This window comes from Anser brachyrhynchus (genome assembly GCF_964034855.1).
Source record: "Anser brachyrhynchus genome assembly, chromosome: 21".
Taxonomy (NCBI): Eukaryota; Metazoa; Chordata; class Aves; order Anseriformes; family Anatidae; genus Anser; species Anser brachyrhynchus.
The window spans coordinates 5,710,880-5,732,127 of record NC_137714.1 but is presented as its reverse complement, the minus strand read 5'-3'; the positions used below and the strand labels follow the sequence as shown (position 1 = coordinate 5,732,127).

Below are 21,248 nucleotides of genomic sequence, written 5' to 3'. Positions count from 1 at the left end.
CCACAGCGCCCACCGCTCCCCTCCGCCAGCGCCAGCACTCGTAGGACGCCCGTCCCGCGGTGCAGGCTGTGGGTTTCATTCTGCCATTACAGATCAGGTTTTCTTCATCAAATACCGAGTCTGAGTAGCTTTGTTTTGGCTTTCCATGCCTGTCTGTCCATGGGAACACGCAGCAGGATCGCTGCCAACTGACATCTCAAAATCTGATGTCTATTATTTTGGGATTCAGTGGTAATAAATAGCAACCAGCCAAAGCAAAGTCTTTCTCTCCAAATGCCCCGTGCTTTGCATGGTTACCAGGCGTCTCCCCAACGCCAACCCACAGAAGAGCCTCGAACAGACAAGTTTGTTGTGTTCTTTGGTGTCAGCTAGCTCCCTCCAGACAGAGAAGAAGCCTTCGCATAACGCAGCATTTAAGAAAAAGTATCATGCACTGAGATGGCATTGAAAAATAAGAGGAAAAGTACAGTTCCAACAAATTAAGGGCAGCTTCTCCAGGGTACAATTTAAAACATGCAAGCAACTTCAAGCTGGAGTGCAATCCTCACCACAAGGAATTCTGCACCATGTGTGTTTCCAATTGATTTTCCTTTGTCAGCTCGGGGAGACCTCCCCAGGTGGAGGCTGGTCTCCAAACATGGGAAATCACTGAAGCAACCGATACCTAGACTTTATTATGTACTGAACACATGTGTGGTCTTTATACTGCGCCGCTATTACACTTACAAAGCCAGATTCTTCCCAGGAAGGATTCTGGTTCCCCCAAAGTGGGTTGGGGGTCCTGTGGGCAAACCTCTAGGCAACAGGGCACGATTATCCCAGGTGAAGCTGCCACCTGAAGAAAACATGAACAGCTGGCTCATTTCCTTTCCTACTGCTTCCTACTCTTCCCGTAGGACGTACCGGTAGTTCCAGCGGTACTCTGCCCTGGATGGATGCGGCAGCAGCTCCTCTGCCTCGCACAGTGGGGCTTCGTTTCCCAAAGCAGCCAGAGCCAACAGCCAGCAGGAGAGGTGGGAAACCTGATCACCAGCAGGAATCACCTTCTGTCACGGGGTAAAGACCCAAACCCCAGATTTTTCTGTATTTTGGAGGAGCCCTGGCTTTGCTTCCTAGTGGGACGTGACAGCTCATCACTCAGCCCTCTTCAGTGCATTTGAATCCTGAATAAAGGCAGGGGCGACAATTCAGACTGCCTGTATCCTTGTGTATCCTTAGTTCTAGACCTTGATGTGACAGACAGTCCAGGGTATTAGGAGTCCCACCAAAACAATGAGATTTTTCTCAGTAAGTTAGCTTTTCGGCACTGCTAGAGGAAAAGCACAGTATCTTGTAGAGTATATAATTTCAAATATCCTTTTAAGATACTTTTTAAAAATTCTATAATGTTTTAAAGACAATAGCAGAGACGTCAATGAAACTAAATCCTCCCAAAGCGAGGAAGATTTTTGCCCTCTGCACCCATAAGGGGACAGCAATGCTTATCAGCCTCACTGATTTACTTTTATTGAACTTATTTCTGAGAAATACAGCAGAGCAACGTAAGGTGAGACTTCAGAAAACCAGATCCACGGTGCTGATGCAAACAAGTGCAGATAGACTTACACAGATTTACAGCCCTGATTTACCCGCTCAAGAATTTCTAGCCGAAAATGTTTTAAGGAATCATATTGTTATTTAAAAAAAAAAAGAAAAACAAAAAAAAACAGGCCTAGTTTATTATATATTTTTGTTCAGAATGAAAAGCATCCTTATAGAGAGTAGGCAGGCTGCCCTTCTCATTGTGGATATGCTCCTTCCTGATGGCTTTGAGACCACGTTCTGTCCCCTATGCCTGCAGAGGTGTTCAGAGCTGCACCCGAGAGACAGCACCCCCTCTGCAAAAATAAATAAATCAGCCCTCTGCTCAGAAAGAGCCAATTTAGCTTGACAAGAAACAAAACTGCTTGAGGGACAGAAGGCACCAAATTTTCCGTGCTCTGCTGGGTATCCTCTGATGCAGGCTAAGTTTTGATGCAAGCCATGCCAGTCCGAAGATGAAAAAGAAGTCAACAGAGTCAAACTGATGTAAATCTAGACTGATTGTGATCAAAGTCCAATCCTGCATTCACACGGCCATGCTCACTTTACCCAGATCTACTTTCGATCAAAATACAGTGTTATCAACTCTACTGCAGCTGAGCGAGGCACATGCCAAGCACAGATGAGGTCCCAGCAGTTTTAGGCACTGAACACACAAGAACAAAAAGCTACGCTGCCGTTCAAAACACACAGCTTTAAAAAAAAAAAAAAAAAAAAAAGACCCTAAAACACAGTTATAGTTAAGAGTACCAGTGTACAATTTTTAAGTAACTCCTGTAAGCCGTAGTTCATTGAACCATCACTACAGAATCTTGTAGTGCTTTCCTTTCTAAGTGTACTTTATGGTTAAGTGGGTGAATCACAAGGGGGATATAAACGAGGAATTGATATCATAGTTCCCTCTGGGAGAGAGAAAAAAAAAAAGGGTTGTTTGTGTGGTTCACCCCATATCACAGAAACAGAGATCTTCAGAATCACAGCTGTGACAAATGGTGGGAAAAGTTATTGATCTGCGAGAATTCGTTTTTCCTATAAGGGCTGGTACTTTTACTTATTTAATAAAGGCCTGGCGTCAAATCACTGTGAATTTCAGGATTATCTAATTCCATCTAATCTCATTCAATCACTGATGCTCCAGCCGGTGGCAGAAAGGAATGCTTGCCCTTTCCTGTCTTCGGGGGCTATCTCCGGTTGCCCTAGCAACACGGCAAAAGCAGCTCCAGCCGAGCTGAGTACCACCTATCGCATTCATCGCCTGATAAAAAGAAAGGATGGGGTTACGGGGGAGTTTTTGCAATTTGATGGGCAGAGATAGGCAGAGCAGTAGCTACCGTTGGAGAGGAACCTACTCGTAACGCTGAATTTGCGAGGCCCCAGGGACGCGGCGATAAACACGAGCTCCTAGGGGTGAGACACTCGGGCTGGGGCGGAGTGGTCTGCTTTCTGTCAAGAGAAAAGTTTCATACGAAGAAGCTGCGGTGATTAAGATGCCCAAGTTCACTGAAGCTGTTTAAAATCCCCGAGCTGCTTCTTACACGATCCGAAGCGATCGCACCTCCCGACACCACACCGGGAATCAGCTACGAGCCAACACACGACTTTGTTGCAGTGCCATCATCAGAAATAGTTTAGAAGCAGATGTATTTCCTGGACCAAAGGGCTGACAAGTATCTCTTCTATCATCAAAAGCTCTGAAGTTTTCCTGCTTCTTAATGATCTGGAAGCTACTCAAGAAAGGTTCTACCTCCCCAACTGACCAGCACAATGCAAAAATCACGGGTACTGCCCACCGACTTACATCTAAAGACAGAAAATGCTGTTACTTTTCAAAGTACTAATGAAACCTTATTCCAAAGTCATTTTTCTCCCAGTTTTCAAGACGATAAAACACAAGGCAGCACCAAGATGCTCTCAGACAACCGAGCCGTGGCAAGGCCTCTTGCTCCACGTCACTGCCCCGGCACCACTTCGGCAGAGCTGAGCAGCGGACGTGTGCCAGTATAAATACAGCGCCTTTGGCCAAATATATGGGAGATCTCCACTAGCAAGAGCTGCTGCGGCAGCACAAATGCGGATGAACAATTAGTGTGCAAAATAATGGGAGCTTTCAGCTCTTCAGTCCCTCAAGGAGCGGCAGGACACTTAGCCTCCATCCCTGCCCGCTGCTCGCCCGTTTATCTCACCGTTCCCTTTCCCAGCTGCAACTTGGGGTCAAATCCTGTTCACCTTTCTCTGGCAAGAGCCCCACTGGAAAAAGCCCGGCGGTTTGGACAAGCCCCTGCTCTGATGCTGCAGCAGAGCAGCCCTGGGGACGGCAGTCAGCGCTCGCTGCCGTCGGCACGCGTTGCACCAAGGGAGGCTGCCTCCAGCGAGCGGCGTGCTGGAGGATGCAGGCGCGGGTGTCCGCCTCGCTGGAGATACAGGAGACTGAAAAAGTCTACTTTGCACGCTGATTGAAGCGATCTCGACACTTTAAAACAGAGGGATTTGGCGTGCAGGAAGATTTTCATACAGAAAGTCAAAAGCGCAAATTTTGGCTTGAAGGTTTTCCTGGATTTTGCAGTTCTGTGTGCTTGTGCAAAATAAAGCGAAATCAGGAGAAGGGACAAGCTCCACACTGAGTGGAGCTACAATAAATGAACAAGAACCTTCCTAGCCTGGGAATTCCCTTCATCCATCCCTCCTCCTCCTCCGACTTGTTACAACAAAATCCCACATCAGATTATATTTATGACCCAGGGGAACGTGTAATTTCCTCTCTGTTCTGTTTTTTGTTTGTTTGTTTTAAATAACAGGCAAAAGTAAAAGAAAGGAAATGCACTGTTACTCCAGCAGTGGAGGTGGCACACACAGATTTACCTTCAGACAGGAGCAGAATAAGAGCAAAGCAAGGAAGCTAAAGAGGATGCTCTCCGTTTTACTTACAACCCTGCAACAATAAATAACTCTTCAGATATCTTTTCATCACCCTTAACACAAATTTGGGACACAGAGACTGATAATGAGTTTTTCACTACCAGAAGCGAGGAAGCTGAATAGCTCCAAGCAGAAAGGAGCCCCGAAATGCTGAGAAAGGTGTTTCTCCAGCTGCTGACTTGGTGAAGATGGTGAACTTCAATCTGGAGGAGGAAGAAGGGAGCGAAGAGGGCAGAGGTGCTAAGCAAGAGTCAGCACCGGTGTCTGCTGTGTGGCAAGAAGTTTTCCGGAGAAAGGAAACAGACTGTGCATAAGGAACAGAACAAGACAATCCAGAAAGGAGGGAAGGAGAGAGAGGGAGAGAAAGGGGGGGAGGAAAAAGAATTATAGACAAAACAAAGTAATTCTGCAAGTGCAAAATTCTGACCAAGCATTACTTCATTAGGAACAGCGTGGGTCTCTTTGCCAACGTCTGGGGCGGCCAATACCAGACTGCTTCTCTGTTCTCCTTTCCCCAGAGCTGAACCAGAACAAGCAATCTGAAAAGTTCATCAGCTCTGCAAACTTAACTACGTTATAGTTTTACAACCCCAGGAAAAGAAAAATGAACAGAGTTTATGAGGGAGTTAATTCTGGTCCTTTAGTCACCTCTGCCATTTAGATCCCGTGTTCACGAAAGGCATTTGCCACCAGGCTCCAAATTAGCACTGATCCCTTTGAATAAGGCCAGCAGGTTTGGACATAGACCACTGCAAATTAAAACCAGGTGTCTGTGCCCTGAAGCAGCAGAGACAGCCCTAAGCAGTTTAATGACATCTCTAAATAATTTTGACAGCAAAATTACTTATCCTATCTCACCTTTACACTGCCCTTGACACACCGCTAACAAGATGCTGCTGCTTTCACTGCTTTATATATTTATTTATCCTTCTTTCTTCCCAGGTGCAACTTTCTTGCAGTAGATTCTCCAGGCCTGGTGGAACACAAACCCAACAGCTCGCCAGGCAAGCAGTGCTGGCTGCAAAGCCCATCCTGCCTCCGTTGCCTTCGTGCATAAAACTCTGAGCAGGGCACAACAGGCGGCGGCAGCAGTGATGCTCTGCCTTGGCTCTCCCAAGGAACCAACACCACCCCAAAAGTCGGTGGGTCAGCCCAGCCCATTGCTCACACACTTCACAGACACTAACCTGAGCTCACAGATGGAGCTTCCTCGCTCCTTCCATCACACGAGACCTCTTGCACCCAGTTTCTCCTCGTTGCTCACCAAAAAGCAGAAATCTTCACCGCTGTTTTTGCACTACGGCAGACCTCCCCCACTTGGACCTCTTTAAAATCCACAGGAAGATAAAATTATTTTCCTAAGCCATAGCTGCTTATACGTCTCTGCTGTTCACTCACAAGACTGCAATCCAATTAATATTTTCCTTTCCAGAGGGTATTTAATAATCCACAAAATTAAATCCTTCAGTATTGTGCTGGCACTCTTAGTCCCATTGATCTGGTTTTGTTCTGCCCCTGCGTAAAATAATAACTAGCTGTTCTCAGCAACCCCCCCCTCCAAACCTCTGACGCCGGACAGCACCAGGCAGTGGCAGCGTGCCCTGTCCCCGAGCTGAGCCTGAGGACCAGCAGGAATAACTTCCAGCGCAGAATGCCTTCAGCAGCACCTCTCACCCGCACCCATCCCCGGTTCCAGCTGCCAGTTCTCCCCTGCACAGTGCTGAATGGCCCAAGAACGGCTGGTTTTGGGGACCCTCCTGTGAGAGCAGCACACAAACGTGCTCCTGCTGCCTTTGGATTTGGAAACCTTGCAAGCTGAGGCCGTGCGCTCAGCCTCTCACCTCTCCCAGTAAGGACGGGAGCTGCGGGCTCTCCACTCAGAAGCACAGCGTGCCGTATCCCCAGTCTCTCTCTGAAGGTGGTGCCTGATGGATTTTGGATAAACTTTTGAGCTCGGATTTATGGTAGAAGTTTCCAGTACAGCACACATGCCCTAAAAATCACCTGAGTGAAGTCTGTTTAAAAAAAAAAGAAAAAAAAAAAGCCTCCAACAAATGCTAACCTAAACTAAAATGTGCTGGATTAAAAGCAACAATCCAAATCAGCATGAAACCACAAATAAAAATCAACAGACTGTGCCAAAGACCTTGGGGGGATAAAAAGGTTTATAAGTCTGCTTTACAGAGGGGCTTTTTGCACGTTCATAAGGCAGCCCCCAGAGACGCGAAGGCAAAGTTATGAACAGCCCCCTTCACATAAACCCCGAGATTCTCCAGCTCCAATCCTTCAGGCCACGGCAGCTCGGAAAGGAACCTAAATCTAATCTATTCAGTTAAAAGTAAATTTTCAGACTTAATCCTGCCTCTACAGGCAGCCAACTAAATTTTCCAGCAGCGGGCGAAGTCCTCTTTCTGCAGCAAAGTCCTCTCGCAAGACTCACGCCCAGCGTGGCACGGTCCCCGTTTGGGGGCAGCCTCTGAATTGGGGTCCCAGCGTGCAGGGGTCTCGGTGGCACCGCTGTCCCTACCCCACGCAGATCTGCTCCTGGCTCTCTGGCAAGCCGCAGAGCAGCGGTGGCAGGAGGACACCCCCGGGGCAGGGCAGCGCCTGCAGCTGCAGCCAGACCCCAGGAGAAGTCAGGCACGGCCACGCTGGAGGGAGGCGCAGAGCCCCTCCGAACGGGCAGGCAGCAGGGCGCTCGGCGGTCTTAGGGCTAAATTACAGGGCCTTGGCTGATTGCTGTCATCTCGGTTTTAAATAAGCAGATATTTACTCCTCCTGTCCTTGGCAAAGTCTTGGACTAATGCTTTATCTTCGGGGGCATCGAAAGAAAGCAACAACAAGAAAGCAAAGCAGCAGCAAACAAAAAGAAGCACGTATAAATCAAATCAAGAGCAAAACACCACCCCAGTAACCAAACAAATTACCGTCGTCATCGGCCAAGTTATGCACAATTACCATGTGTCCTGACATGCAACGAAGGAAATAGAGTGGAAAAAAAAAAAAACAAAAAAACACACATTCTATCGTGCTTTCTGTTTGGCTTGAATGCAGCTACGGCACATTTAAAAATAAATAAATAAGACTTTTTAGACGCCTGCCTGCCCTCTGTACCTGCGGCCTGAACCTCAAAGCCCACCGCGGGCAGCCTTTCAGCCTCTCTTTCCATGGGAAAAGAGGATGAGGAGTCCTTGACATCCAGCCCTAGCACACCTTCAGAGGCAGCCCGGCTGGCACCAAGCACGCAGTAAGGGTCGCGCTGACAAGGGAAACAACCCAAGTAAAAGTCTCGTAAGAAACGCCCGCCCTCCGCTACACTGGACACGCGATGCCAGACTTTGCAAACCCAAGACGCTTTGTTTTAGCGGTAAAGATTTTAGTGCTGCTCTCGACAAAAATCGTTCGGCTCCCCCCTCCGCCCGGCCGCACAGACCGCCGCCAGCGAGCCACAGGTCACGTTCAAGAGGGAGCGTCCAGCCCGGCCCCTGCCGGGGGTCTGAAAGCGGAGACGTTGTGCTGGGGAGCGCTGCGAGGCGCGCAGGGGACGGGGGGGAACCCTGCAGGGAACGGGTTTCACCAGAATGGCCTGGAAGGCATCCAGGGCTCCAAGCGAGACGAGCCGTGTCTGCCCAGAACTGACGTGTGCGCGCGTGGGGGCAGGCCCCTCCTCAAAACCTCTCGTAGGGACGCTTGGCATCCCGTGCCTCCAAAAACACTGCGGGGGCCGAGACCTGCACGGCGTCTCCCCTCCCGATCTGGGAAAGCTCCGGTGCAAAGGCTGGGTACGGGGAAAGCAGGACGGGAAGACGGGGGGCACCGCCGCCCTCCAGGAGGGCACAGTGGGGGGACGTGCAGCACCCCACTCCCCTTCTCGGCAGGGCTGTGGGGAAGAACACGCCGCGCTGTCCCCCCCGAGCATCCCTGCCCTCCCCTCGGCACCCTCCTTTCTCCCCCCATCCCGGGGGTCCCCCCTGTCCCCCCCCAACGTCTTCCACCCGAGGGCCCCCCAAGCCCCTCCGCGCAGCCTTCCCGGGCGGCAGTGGCTCCCCCTGGCCCCCGCTGATGGATGTGTGGGTGGATGGATGGATGGACGGACGGATGGACAGACGGATGGATGGATGGATGCCGGCACGGGGGCAGCTGCTGCCCGGGGGGAGAAGGCGCCAGTGCAGCCGGCGCGACGCGGCTGCTCCCCCTCCGCCTCGCAGGAAACCAGCGGTCGGTGGCGGAGCTGGCCCCGGCGCCGGCCGCTGTCTGCAGCTGCAGCAAACGAGCTGCGACGGGGCGGCGGGGGGCGACGGAGCCGGGCGCGACGGGGGCCGGGCGCCACTTTTTTTTTCCCCAGCCACGGTGGGGGAGCCCCCGGCAGGGCTGGCCCCAAAGGCGGAGGGGCGGGGGGGGAGCAGCGTGGCGCCAGACAGGGCTGGGGGCTCCGACCCGAGCTCGGGGGGCTTCGACCCGAGCCCTGCAGCGCTGCCTCTTCTTGCTGGCGTCGGCAGCGAGAAGGGCAGGATGCGGAGAGCCGCCAACAGCCAGCCAGCCCCACGCCAAGGCGACGCAGGGGCTGGGGGTCCTGCTCTCCTGGGACCGACCTCGCTCTGGGAGGAAGAGGATGGAGCTGGCTGCCCACCGCCGTGCCCCCGTCTGAACGCAAGCACCCAGGGTGCCCTGAACGTCCCTACTCATCCACGCTACAAAACACAAGGCGGTTCCACGCCTGGGGAGAAGCAGCCCTTGGTGGCAGTGGTACCTACGTCTGGGATCGCTACGTGGAGAGGGGTGGGCACCCCCTTTCTTGTGTCACTGTTCTGAATGTGTAGCACACGCAGCTGCTACCAGGCACTACCGAAAGCTTTCAGGTTCCAAACGTGAAATTGTCGCTCGGTCAGGACTACGGCCTAATCACAGCCCAGAAAATGCAGTACGCGCTGAGAAACACAGCTTGGATGAAAGCTCTCGCTGGGGTTTGGCCCTGCTGTGCGCTTTCTGACATCAAACCCCCTGCAAGCAGCTCACACAAGCGGGGAAGCAGTAGGAGCCGAGTCCGGGGGGATTCATTTCTCCTCTCCCAAAACTACACGAACCCTTCTTTTCCCGTCTGAACTTCTCAAATTCAGTTCTATTTTAAAAGCCGCTTTAATATAGCCTTTGTTCCATGCCCAGCTGCCTCCCTTTGTAAACGCACAGCATCCCCGCACATCTATTAAAAAATGCTGCTGCTAGGGAAGTACGAGGTGGCCTTTTGGCCACCACTCCCCGCAACTCGCTACGCAGAAAACGACAAGCAGCCAGCATCACCTGGCCAGACACTTCTCGGCCCCAGCAGCAAGTGCTGCAAATCCCTTTGGTCTTCAGATCACTGCTCGTTGGCCTCCAGTCCGTACAGATTAGTAGCTAAAGCATGCACAGAGCTCAACACGGCAGCAAGCTTATCACACAGCATCCCACTTTGCCCCAAACTCAGAGGAACGACAGCAGTCCCTCGGAAACGCCAGGTTTTGGTCCGTCCGCCCTGCTGGGTTTAGGACACCACGTCAGGCAGCGTAGCTGTACCTGGGAGCCCGGTGGGGCCGGACGGCTGCTCCACCAACCTGACCCCACAGACCCAGATCCCCGAGCTGTTACCGTGTCTGCCTGCAGACGTACACCGCATGCACATACACACGCCATGCAGAAAGCATTTCAGTTCTCAAGTCCATCGTGCCGCATCACCAAGGTGCTGCGGGCGGAACGAGAACGTCCCTCGGATCTCATAGAGACAATAAAAGAAAAAAAAACTGGTTAATTTTAGTGGATTAAAGGAAGCAAATCGCAAGTGGCAGCTGCTCCCACAGTGCTACTGACAGCAATGTTCTAAGTCTCGGATGGCTTTTCAGAACAAGACCTGGTTCAGTTCCATGAACCAACAGCTTTGCCATCGCCTTTTGATATTTCTGTATTTTATGGTTACTCCTGCACACGAAGAACTGGTTTTAATGCCTCAGTTGAGCATGATTTCCGTAGTTTTTTTTTTATTTACAGCACCAGCATCTTTTGGATGAAAATGCTGATGTCGTATAGAGATTTTGAAAGTTCTCAAGATAAAGGCAGAGAGGAACCCAAAAGTTGTGCTGTAAAGATCTACAAAAGCAGCGACCTACGCGATGAACGTTGTAAAACTTGTGAATGTTTAAGACGAGCCCGTTCCTCCTTCAGTTTAGCTTAAAAAAAAAATCATTAATGGTTTGTAAACCGCGGCTGTTCTGACTCTAGCACGCGGGTGCACTCGCAATTCCCTTCTGCTTTATTTATCCATTTTACACCTCTGCAAAACACACAGAAATCAAAGAGTGAGGATAAGGACAAAGCTGCCGAGCGGCTGGCCCTTTGCACGGAGCCGACTCCCCCCAAAAGCCACGCAATCGCGCCGCAGCCTTTGGGTTAAACACCTCTCTCCCCACCTGCTCTGTCCGCAGGCAGCGCTGGCAGCCCCAGGGACTGGCAGCTCCCACCCCTGCTGAGCACAGAAGCAAAGGGCTGGTGGGTTTTTTTTTGGTTTGCTCTTTTTTTTTTTTTTTTTTTTTAAGGGGAGGAGGCGGAGGAGAGGGGAGATGTCTTAACTAAAGCACATATTTTAACAGTAATCTTACCACTGGAGACGAAATTCGACACCCAGGGCAATCACAGATTGGAGGATGTACCTGTAAGATTCCTTTGGACATAAGAGTCTTCAAACTTTTCCCTGGATGCAGAGGAGAAGGAAACAAGGAGGAGAAGCAGAAAAAAAAAAAAGAAAGATCAGCACCTTCACAGGAGGACAGGATTCAGGGAGACAGGCGCTACCCTCCCCTGCCTACCAGCACCCACCCGCCTCGGCTGCTGCCTGCTCCTTCCCCGAGCTGCCCGGAGCCTTCCCCCCCCCCCCCTCCAGCTCCTCCGGTTCAGCCTCGGGCCTCTCCTGACTCACCCCGGAGGAACCGAGGTTTCCTGAAGGCAGCCAGGGAGAAAATAAAAATAAAAAAATAAAAAATTAAGAATTAAAAAAATAATAATAAAAATTAAGATTTTTAAAAAGGTTTAAAAAAATTAAGATTTTAAAAAAATAAGTTTTTTTTTTAAATTAAGATTTTTAAATAAGGAGTTTTAAATATTTTTAATAAATATTTTTTAATTAAGATTTTTTAATTAAGAATTTTTTAAAAATACGGGTTTTTTTTAAAAAAAAGATTTTTAACCGTTCTGTTGGTTTTTCGCTTGGAAAGGCGTGCGGCACTGCCAACCGGAGCAGCCCCCGAAGCTGCTCCCCCCTTCCCCCCCCCCCCCCCCCGGCGATCAATAACCGGGGCGAGGTGTCAGCCGCCCCCCCAGCCCCCCCCCCCTTTCCCCCCCGGCTCTCGCTAATTGCGTGGCTCCGCTCCTCGCCCCCTGACCCCCCCCCCGTACCCCTTCCCCTCCCCATCCCCCCCCCTCGGCCCCCCCCCGGCCGGCTGCGGCTCCCCGCTCTGCCTCCACCTGCCGCCCGCACCAGCAGCTCCGCCGCGCCGGCCCCGGCGCCGGGACTGCGGCGGGGAGGGAGAGAAGGAGGGAGGGAAGGAAGGAGGGAGGGAGGGAGGGAGGGAGGGATGGAGGGAAGGGAGGGGGGGGGAGGACCGGCTCCCCCCCCCGGCGGCACGGCGGAGGTCCCGCACCACCCAGCAGCCGGGGGAACACCCCCCCGGCGCCCCGCCCGCCGCCCCGGAGCTGCCTCGTCCTCACCCCGGCGCGACGGAGCCGCCGCTCCCCGTGGCGCCGAGTCCCTGCCCCCCCCCCCCGTCCTGTGCCCCCCCCCCCCGAGGTTTGTCTGTGTCCCCCCCCCCTCCAAGCCGCCGCCACCGCCGCCCCCGGGGTGCCCCCCGCCGTGTGCCCGCACGGAGCGAAACTTCTCCCCCCCCCCCCCAACGAGGAGACGCCTCCCCCCCCCCCAACACAACTCGTGTCCCCCCCCCCCACCACCACCTCCTCTCTTCCTCCTCCTCCTCCTCTTCTTCCTCCCCCCGGCGGCGCTGCCAAATCGCTGGGAAAACTTCCAGCCGCGCTGCGTGCTCCCGGGGTGCCCGGCTGGGGGGCGGCGGGGAGAGCCCCGGGGTGGGGGGGGAAGCAAAACGAGGTCCCGAGCTCCCCCCCCGGTAACGGGGAGCCCCCCCGCTTCCCCCAACACCCCCACACACACAGCCCCCCCCCCCACCCGGATCCGGCCGCCGAAGCGTTGGGGGGGGGGGGGCGAGGAGGAGGATGCTGAGGAAGAGCGGAGAATTTTGGGGACCCCCAAAAATTGTTGGGGCGCGGAGGGAGGGGGGGGCAGCGCCCCTACCTTTGTGCCTGATGCTGCGCTTCCAGTCCTTGGCCGTCTCCCTGCCGCTGACAAACTGGAACTCGTTGGGGGTGAGCCACTCGCCCCGGTACCGGATAGAGGGTCCCTTGCTCCCCTGGCACAACTTATTGATGTAGAGCAGCGCCTTGTTCTCCCCGCACTCCACCTCGATGCAAGGCTCGCCGTTGTCAAAGAAGGGCTGGAAATCCGGGATGGAGGAAAACCTCTCCAGCATCAGGTCCTCGGGGAGGTGGTGGTGGGGGTGGGAGGGGTGGGGGCTCTCGTGGAAGCCCAGGTACGCGCGGTGGGCAAAGATCTGCTCGTACGCCGGCGGGTGGGGGGCTACCACCGGCATGGCAGCGGCGGCCAGAGGGGCGAGATAGTCAGGTAGGGTTTCCATGGGCTGGTTGAAGGCTGCCAGGGCCAGCTCTTCCCTGTCAAGTCGCTCCTTCTTGATAGCAGGCATGGTGCTGCTGCGCTCCCCGGGCGCCCTCGCCTCTCCGAAGCGCAGCGGCTCTGATGTCTCCGGCTCAACTTGCCCCCGCTCTGGCTGGAGTTTGGATGAAATGCGCCAGCAGCAGCAGCAGCAGCAGCAGCAGGAACACGAGCACCTTTGGCGCTCGGGTGCCGGAGGTGGCTGGTATCCCCCGGAGCAGCCCGCGAACAAATCTCCTGGGCTGGCTCCCCAGCGGAGCTCCCTGGGATCCCTCTCCCACGGAGAGCCTAATGTACCGTAGCCCCGGGAGCTGCCGTGTGGCTCGCAGATCTGCCCCTCCGGACTAATACCTGACATCTCGGAGAGGTCTCCGCTGCCGTAGACATTATTTTGGTTTAAAAAAAAAAAAAAAAAAAAAAAAAAAAGCGCTTATTGATTCCCCCAGATCGACCCACCTTCTCACCAGGCTGGAGGGTTCCCCGCCGCCCACCCGGCCCCCTTTCGCCCTCCCTCCCCCCCCCCCCCTTCTTCCTCCCCTCCTTCCTTTAAACTGACACCTGGTTTATTTATTTCTAGGCGATAATTAAAATGAAACGCTGCGCCCCCGCCGCCGCCACCCCGCCACCCGCCTCCCTCCCCTCCGCCGCCGCCGCCGGCGCCCGCCGGGCGCGGGCAGGATCCGGCCCCCGGGGGCCGCCCGGTGCCGGCCGCCCCTGCCCTGCCCCGCAGCGCCCGGGGGCTGCAGCCGGCCGGCCGGGCGGAGAAGTTTCCCGGGGGCCTCCCCCCCCCTCCACCTGCACCCCTGCGCCCTCGCCCCGCTCCCACCGGAGCCCCGCCGGTTGGTATATTTAATTCCCACTCCTGCGCGGAATTTAAGGAAAAAAAAAAAAAAAACAAACCAAACACGGTATTATGTTACAGAGATATGTGTGTGCATATATATATTTATCTACATATTTATATATATATATACACACGCATGCACAGCCCCGCCAGCTCGTGCTTTCCTGCACGCCGGGCGCTCCCCACGCAGGCGCCCCCAGCCCCTGAACGCCGCTCTCTGCCGGGCTGCCGGCTCGCCCCCCCGGCCCTCCCCCGAGCCGGGACAGACATATATTGATCTGCGCTCCGAAGTCGCAGCGCACTTCCCAGACTCCGACCAAACAAGCTTTCCCTCCGCCGCCGCCGCTTCTCTTAACTTGGCCCATTTAAAGAGCGGAGGCGCTTGCAAGCGCCGCGCCGGCGGCGGCGGCGGCGGGGAGACAGGGGGTGAGCGACGGCCGGCGGGGCCAGCTCCGGGGCCAGCTCCGGATCCGGCTCCGGAGCCAACTCCGGAGCCGCAGGGGAGCCGCCAGCCCGGCTCCGGCGGCTGGCGCGGCTGGGCTTGCCCCCTGCCAGCCGGGCTCGCCTCCCTCCGCACGCCTGGCTGCATGCGCTGCTCTGCCTGGCAGGCTCCCGGTGGGAAAAGCCCGGAGAAGGAGGGCTCGATCCTTCTCTTTTGCCCCCCTAGGGATGGAGGAAGAAGTAGGGGGTGTGCTGTAATTTGGTTTTGTGTCAGGAGCCGCAGTGGACGGCCACGCGGAGCAGACCCAGGAGGACGGCGCGGCCCAAAATTAAGTTGTGTGGTTGTTACGGAGATTTGTGATGGTGATGAGAGGTCCCTACCTTTAATGCTGCTTGGGATCGGCTGAGTGGGAAGAATCCTACCTGGAAGGGAAATAAAAAGAAATTATCCCCTGAAACACAGTACAAGAAATATGCTCCACAGGTCTTACAAGGTGGCATTGGTATCCCATCCCAAACAACAACAATTCTTGATTTTGTTCCAAGGTGCACACTTTAGTACATATTTTCTTACAGGGGAGGTGGTGGCAAGTTAAACTTGCCTTCTGGACAGAGAGAAATGGATTCGCTTGCATCTCTCCCGTCTGCTCTGGTAGCCACTGACAGAGGTAGCGGGGCAGTTTCCAACCAGCCCCTGCCCCTTCAGCGCCCTCTCTCTGATGCTCTTGGGGCAGAGATGAGAAAGCCCACCACCTCCCAGCACCTTTACGAGGAAGCTAAAAAGCTTCATTTTAGCGGTAAAGAGGCTGAGATCCAGAGCGTGAATGCCGTACGCACGCTGGGTTTACGCAGTTACTCGTGCAGCTACTCAGTCCCACCATGAGTGAACACAGGCTAATAGGGGTGAGGAGCTCACATTCGGGCACCAAGTGATTTGCCTGAGATCTCACGGGTGCTCTCTGCCCCCCGCAGCCCCCAGCTGATGGGAACCCCTCTCTCCACCGTGTCCTCTGATGGGCCCCTTGTGGGACAGGCTGTTGGTTCACACCAGCAAAGGGGGAGGAAAACGGCTCTCCGGGGTTCTGCAGGTCGGGGAATGGAACCTGAAGCCCCAAATCTCATCTCCTGGCCCTGTTTGACCATGACTCTTCCTCGCCTATTTATTCGCAAGGAATGCAAGCTCTGGGAGCAATCCTCTCACTTCTTGCTCTAATGAAGGAGGCAGATATACATACCCATCAAGCCCTCTCATTTAGGCTTTCAGGCTTAGGCTCTTATTCTTAATGCCTCTGATTGCTCAAGATGACAGGGGAAAAATTACTTTCTATTATCACCTAATGAACCAAGAACAATGCTTGGAAGAGGCTCTGGGAGACACAGGCATTCTCTGCGAAAGCGTGCGATGATTCTGGATGGAGCTCAGGTGAGGAGGCCGTAGGGTGAGCAGAACTGCTCTTGTCCTCCTAGAAAACCTCCTCGCCTGGCAAACCTACAACTGCCCTGAGCTCTCTGCAGGGCTCGCAGAGCTGCTTCAGACTTCATTTGACTCCATTTTCTTTGTGACTTGGCTTCACGGGGCTGATTGCTTTTCATTTTTTAGAGGGGAATGAGTATTTTCTCTCAAAGCTTGCTTTCTTTTACAGTCGTAGTGATTGCTGTTCTTCTGCCACCTCCATCCGCAATGGCAACTTCACCTCCAAGTGCAGACAGCTTGGCCGTCTTCAAAGGTGGGTCTCAAGGCTTCCTCCAGGAGGGCTCACAGGAGCAGGAACGGCCTTCACCCTGTAGGAACACGTCCTCCTGTGGCACTTCCAGGCCCCTCGGATCCCGTGGGTTGGCTGCTCCCTCAGCTCCCCTAACAGCACCTAGCGTCCGCTCTGCCCCTATCAGCCACCTGTGATGAAACCTTTCCTAACCCAGAGGACTTGTATTTACCTTCTCTTTTCAGAGGAAAAGCTGACTTGCCGTGGGGTTTTCCCACTGCATGTCAGCTCAGTTGCTTTCAATCTCTAAAGAAACTGGGCTCAGATCTGAACCTACTCATAAGCGAATATGCTTTGACTTCATTCTGGAAGGGCAGCATCTAGTTGGCTGCGCTTCGGTCCCCCCAAAATGGGTATTTGATGCCAGTCAAGACATAGGTGCATTGGCCAAGCACTGGCAGAGGGAGGCTTCCTGATGGTGGCTCAACACGAGGTGCAGGTCTTGGGCCAGGCTGCGTTTCCTGCACACACACGAGGCTTTCCAGAAGACCTCAGCAAAGTTTGGAGGGATTCAAGAGGCACAGATTCAAGGCCATCAGTCTCTTACAAGTACTAAAATTTACTACCAAGTCCTCCCTACCCCTCCTCACTGTAATAAAGCATAAGAGCTCTGTCTGGAAGTCTGAGTCCAACAGCAGGAGCCTCAAGTTGTTCAGCTCCAGTCTCTTAAGAGTCGAGCTCTCAGGATTAGTGTAAACAGATTCACCATTGGCGAGCAGATCAGAGAGATCTAAGCAAATCCACGCACACGTGGTTGAAGAGAGAACCAGGTATGCTTTGCAAATGCCAGACTAAGGAATTGGAGTGTGCTAAAGTCTGGGGGTGCAAATCACCGTCTTTTTTTAGCGTGTTTCCAGCGCACCTAGCGAAGTGAAAGCATGATTCTTAATCTGCTCAGAGAGGCACTACCGCACTAAGCGTAATAAATAGTGATCGTTTTCTAACGTTTAGTTCCTCACTTCTGGAATACATCATCTTGGATTGAAGCAAAACCAGGACCTTTTGTTTCTCCCTGATCAAATGTGTCAACAGCAGCCAAGAGCTAGCTGTCCTGTAAAGCGTATTACAAGAAGAGATGGTGCTTCAAGCACAGGTCTGAAAGTTAACTGATAAGGATTTTCCTCCTTATTCTGTCATCAGTTTCGTGGACAAATTACTTATCCTGGAGAGGCCTCCATTATTCTACCCGTAAAAGGAGAGGGAACATCCTATATGTAATTTGTTATTTACGTGTGACAGTAAACCTGGGTTTCTAACTGAGATCAAAGGTCCCTGGTGCTGAGTGTTTTAAAAACTCATTGTAGGTGCAGGCTCTGCCCCTTGACAGGAAAGGCAGGTTGAGGCTGGGAGGAAAGAGGCACCCAGGCACAAGTAAAATGGCCAGACCGAGTCCACAGAGTGCTCCTAGAGCACAGCCCTGGCTGGCCGTGCCGTACCAGGGGTTTCTCACAGCCCCAAAGTAACGATGCCAGCAAAGTTGTGTCCTGCACACCAGGAGAGCTCAGGTAATTAAGCAGGTCCTTCAACGAATGGGGCAGTACTCCCTGGGCCCTGTCATTTCCCCGAATGAAGCTGGGGTGCTTAGCCCTTTATGACTGCAAGTTAACAGCTCCTCTCCCCACTCCTCTCCTCGATCTTTCCCCCAGAATTGGCCTGACATGATCACACCCGTGATGGAAAGCAACAGCTCTGACCCTACCAAGTCACCCTAAGCTGACCGAAAGACAAGGCAGGAGACCAAGCAGCCACACCACCACTTCCCGAGCCAGCCAAATTCATGCCTTCTCCAGTCCCTTTTAGAGCCTCGGAGGACATCAAGGCTGTCTAACAGGCAGGATTCACGGCTTTCTGTCTTTTATTCCTTGCCAGGTGTGGCCGGGCTCTGTGCTCGCTGCAGCACGTGAGCAGCCCAGCCACGCTGCCAGAGTCACGCTCAGCAGGATCAGTACTGGAGGTAATACTAGCCTCAGGCCAGACTGCTTCATTACGAGAGACATTTTGACAGCCCAGCAGCAAGAGCAGCAGCAGAGAGGGCACACGAGGGTCTTCAGGGGCGGAGGGTTGGCAAGGAGGACACTGGAAAGGGGTTTGCTTCTCAAAAAGGGCTTCCTCGGGAACTGCTGGGCTGTACCCTTTTTAATCCCATTGATACAGAAGACTGCCACTTACACTGAATTATTGGGGAGAAAAAGGAGCCCCCTAGAACTCACTAAGAGGTATTTTGTTTCTTTGTTGGAAGTAGGGTTAGGGTAGTATGAGGTTACACAACAAACCAGAGCTGTCAATTGCATACATCCCTACCTCCTACCTTTGTCTGCTTCCAAGAGAATGGCCCGGGACAGTCAGTGTGGGTTAAAAAACTCTTCTCATCCAAGTATTTTCATGAAATACCTCTTCCAAATCACCTTCCCTACAAGTACCCCATATAGCAGAGCACCAGTGAGACCAATCTACGTAGTTCAATACAGAGGATACGGCACTGGAAAACCTAACAGGATAAAAGTACTGATTCATCTCCCTTCCTCAGTGGTTGGAGTTCAGGTATGCTGGAAATTCGGATCAGAATCAGCTTTGAGATCTCTGCAACAAGAAGTTTCAATTAAAAGGGCAGATTCCTATTTCCATTAAAACCAATGGAAATTTTTTTTACTGACTTCACACTTCAGTGTTCAAGGCCCACAGGAGATTGCCCTTCCCTACAAAGGTTTTGGAAAACAACAAATTTAGCTACACTCAACTGGTGCCTGTGTGATGTAAAAAGAGCACTTACAGAAATCACCAGTGGAATAAGGCTTTAAGTATCAAAGCTGCTGTTATATTAACAATTCTCTCTGACCCTTTACTTTTAAGGCAAGTGCCTTCTTCTTTGCAGTTCCAGCCGTTGGACAGCCTCCCCGTGTTTCTCTCTGTATTAACTATACTTTTTTTTTTTTTTGCCCATATTGCAATTAAAAACGCATCTTTCTCTCTCGCCTATTCCTCTCTCCTGGGATGTTATTTACTGCTAATTTGTAGCTGTTGTGAAAGACTTGAGATATCAAAGCTGTAATGCAGAAGAAAGCCATCACCAGATTCTCTTTTTCCTTAAAGTTTGTTTTTAGTTTTGTTTTTTTTTTCTACTCTAATCTGCTCCATTGCTAAGAAAAACTCACTGTATCAAAAGATGGTGAAATGATGGTCATGATGTATTAATCTAAAGCTTGGCTGTGTCCCAGCACTTGTAGATCACTCTGCGCTACTCCACTCTCCAACTTCCTGCCTTCCCTCCCGCCTACAATCATAGTAACAAAAAGAAACACTGAAAAACTGGCTATCCAAGAAGCCGGGCACGGCTGGAATCTGTTGCTGGGTTAAAACAATAAAAAATCAGCGGCCACCAAGAAGAAGATAACATTTGGCGTGCCACCCCAGCATCAAACAGTGCTATAAAAGCAGCAGCCAAGGGCCTGTCCCCTCATTCACAAGTGTATACAAACACGTGTGCACAAAGCACAGCTGTTTAGACTAGGCGGATGAACTTTGTTAGCTAATCCTTTGGAAGTGAAGTGTCACAAGAGTCTAGTGTAATCAAGGTGTAACTACTTTTAATGCATGCTAGAGAGGTCAAATTAAAGGCTAGGTAGAACCTGCCTTAACCAATTTAGGAGGTGCTGAAGTACACACTACCTGAGCCGGCTTACAGCTTTCACATTAATTAGGGCTAACATGTTCGAAAGCCTTTAAATCACCGGGCATCTCTGCAGACAGGTTTTGTATTGTTCTAATTCTCCTCCTTTCTAGAAATCGGTGTTGTGTAGTCAATGCCCTAGTAATTATGGGATTAGCATACATCACCTCTCCGCTAGCACAGCCGCACCCCACCAGACAGCTGTGCAACTTCCACCGGGAACATTTCTGAACAATTATTGTTACAGCACCGTAAAACTTTACGTACGCATAGGTCCTAGTCTGGGTGATGTCTGTATTGCAGTTCCAGATATGACTGCAACCATCCATCTGCTGTAGCTAAATGTTAATGAATTAACAGGGTATTCCAAGCAGACATCACAGAGGAGGTGCACCAACGTGGACCGGCGCTTCTCCGGGGAATTCTCACCAAAGTCTGTGCCGCTGTGCTTTCTCTGAAATTGTAACCAGAACAATCCAGCTCAGTACAGGGAGGCAGTCAGGACTTTGTCGTCACTGCGACCAAAGCTCTTATGTGGTCATGCACAAGCACGCTGTATTTGAATAAAAGATATGCAAAGGCATTCGTATGAACAGTCGCAGACATAAGCAGAGTCTCCAGCAAACTCACAGAGTCAAATGCGCATAAACAACTCCGTGCTCGCTCCTCACTCACTACTCCCTTCGCCTCCATCATTATGAATAAAGGCTGGGTCAGGACCACATGAAGGCCTGTCTTGTTTGGGTTTGTTTTTCTTTTCTTTTATATCTTACATTCCTAGAAAAAGAGACTCATTCAAGTAAACTTGTTGCCATGACTACACTGCAACAGAGTGCTTTAATCAAACAAAAACTTAGATAAGATATAAAAAAAATAACAAAAACAAAACAAAGGGAATTTCAAAAAATATGTAAACAAGCATTTGTACATTTGAATCTCTTTATGGTGATTTGGAAGAAGGGCAACTCTTCTGCTCTTCTTGCCTTGCTTCATAGCAAATGCAGCATGCTTGTGGACAAGAGAAGCTGCCTGCTGCAACTAGTTAGCACCGAGTTTTATTTGTTTGTCAGACTTCCAAACTTGAACTTTTCTACATGTGGAGTCAGGCATTCCAGCTTCTATTTCTGCCTATTTTGCCTCACTTTGTGACTGCAGCAATTCACCTAGCAAATCCAAGCTCAGGTTCTCTGCTCGTAAAACAGAGAAAACATCTCCATAAAGCAGAGCTGGGAAGCACAACTCACCGGGTGTTTGCACTCCTCATTCATCCCT

General features: G+C 52.1%; 1 protein-coding gene and 1 long non-coding RNA gene across 12 annotated transcripts in view; one reads left to right on the top strand and one right to left on the bottom strand.

The window, feature by feature from the left end:
- Positions 1 to 21,248, bottom strand: part of SAMD11 (sterile alpha motif domain containing 11) — a 173,293-nt gene that overhangs the window by 99,410 nt on the left and 52,635 nt on the right. For 2 of the 11 annotated variants that reach the window (XM_080563768.1, XM_080563767.1), the window contains exons 1-2: positions 12,827 to 13,635; positions 11,127 to 11,218 (exon numbers count right to left, since the gene is read on the bottom strand). In XM_080563768.1, the coding sequence (XP_080419894.1) occupies positions 11,127 to 11,218; positions 12,827 to 13,619 (885 nt within the window). In that variant the 5' untranslated portion in view covers positions 13,620 to 13,635. Of the gene's footprint in view, positions 1 to 11,126; positions 11,219 to 11,988; positions 12,070 to 12,826; positions 13,696 to 14,927; positions 14,970 to 20,243; positions 20,695 to 21,248 lie in introns of those variants that run through there. The other 9 variants (XM_080563770.1, XM_080563771.1, XM_080563769.1 and 6 more) reach the window with 9 other exon arrangements.
- LOC308181104 lies at positions 12,563 to 19,285 on the top strand. Its single transcript, XR_013941325.1, has 3 exons — positions 12,563 to 13,064; positions 16,190 to 16,273; positions 17,956 to 19,285. It is a non-coding gene; the product is annotated as an uncharacterized lncRNA (long non-coding RNA).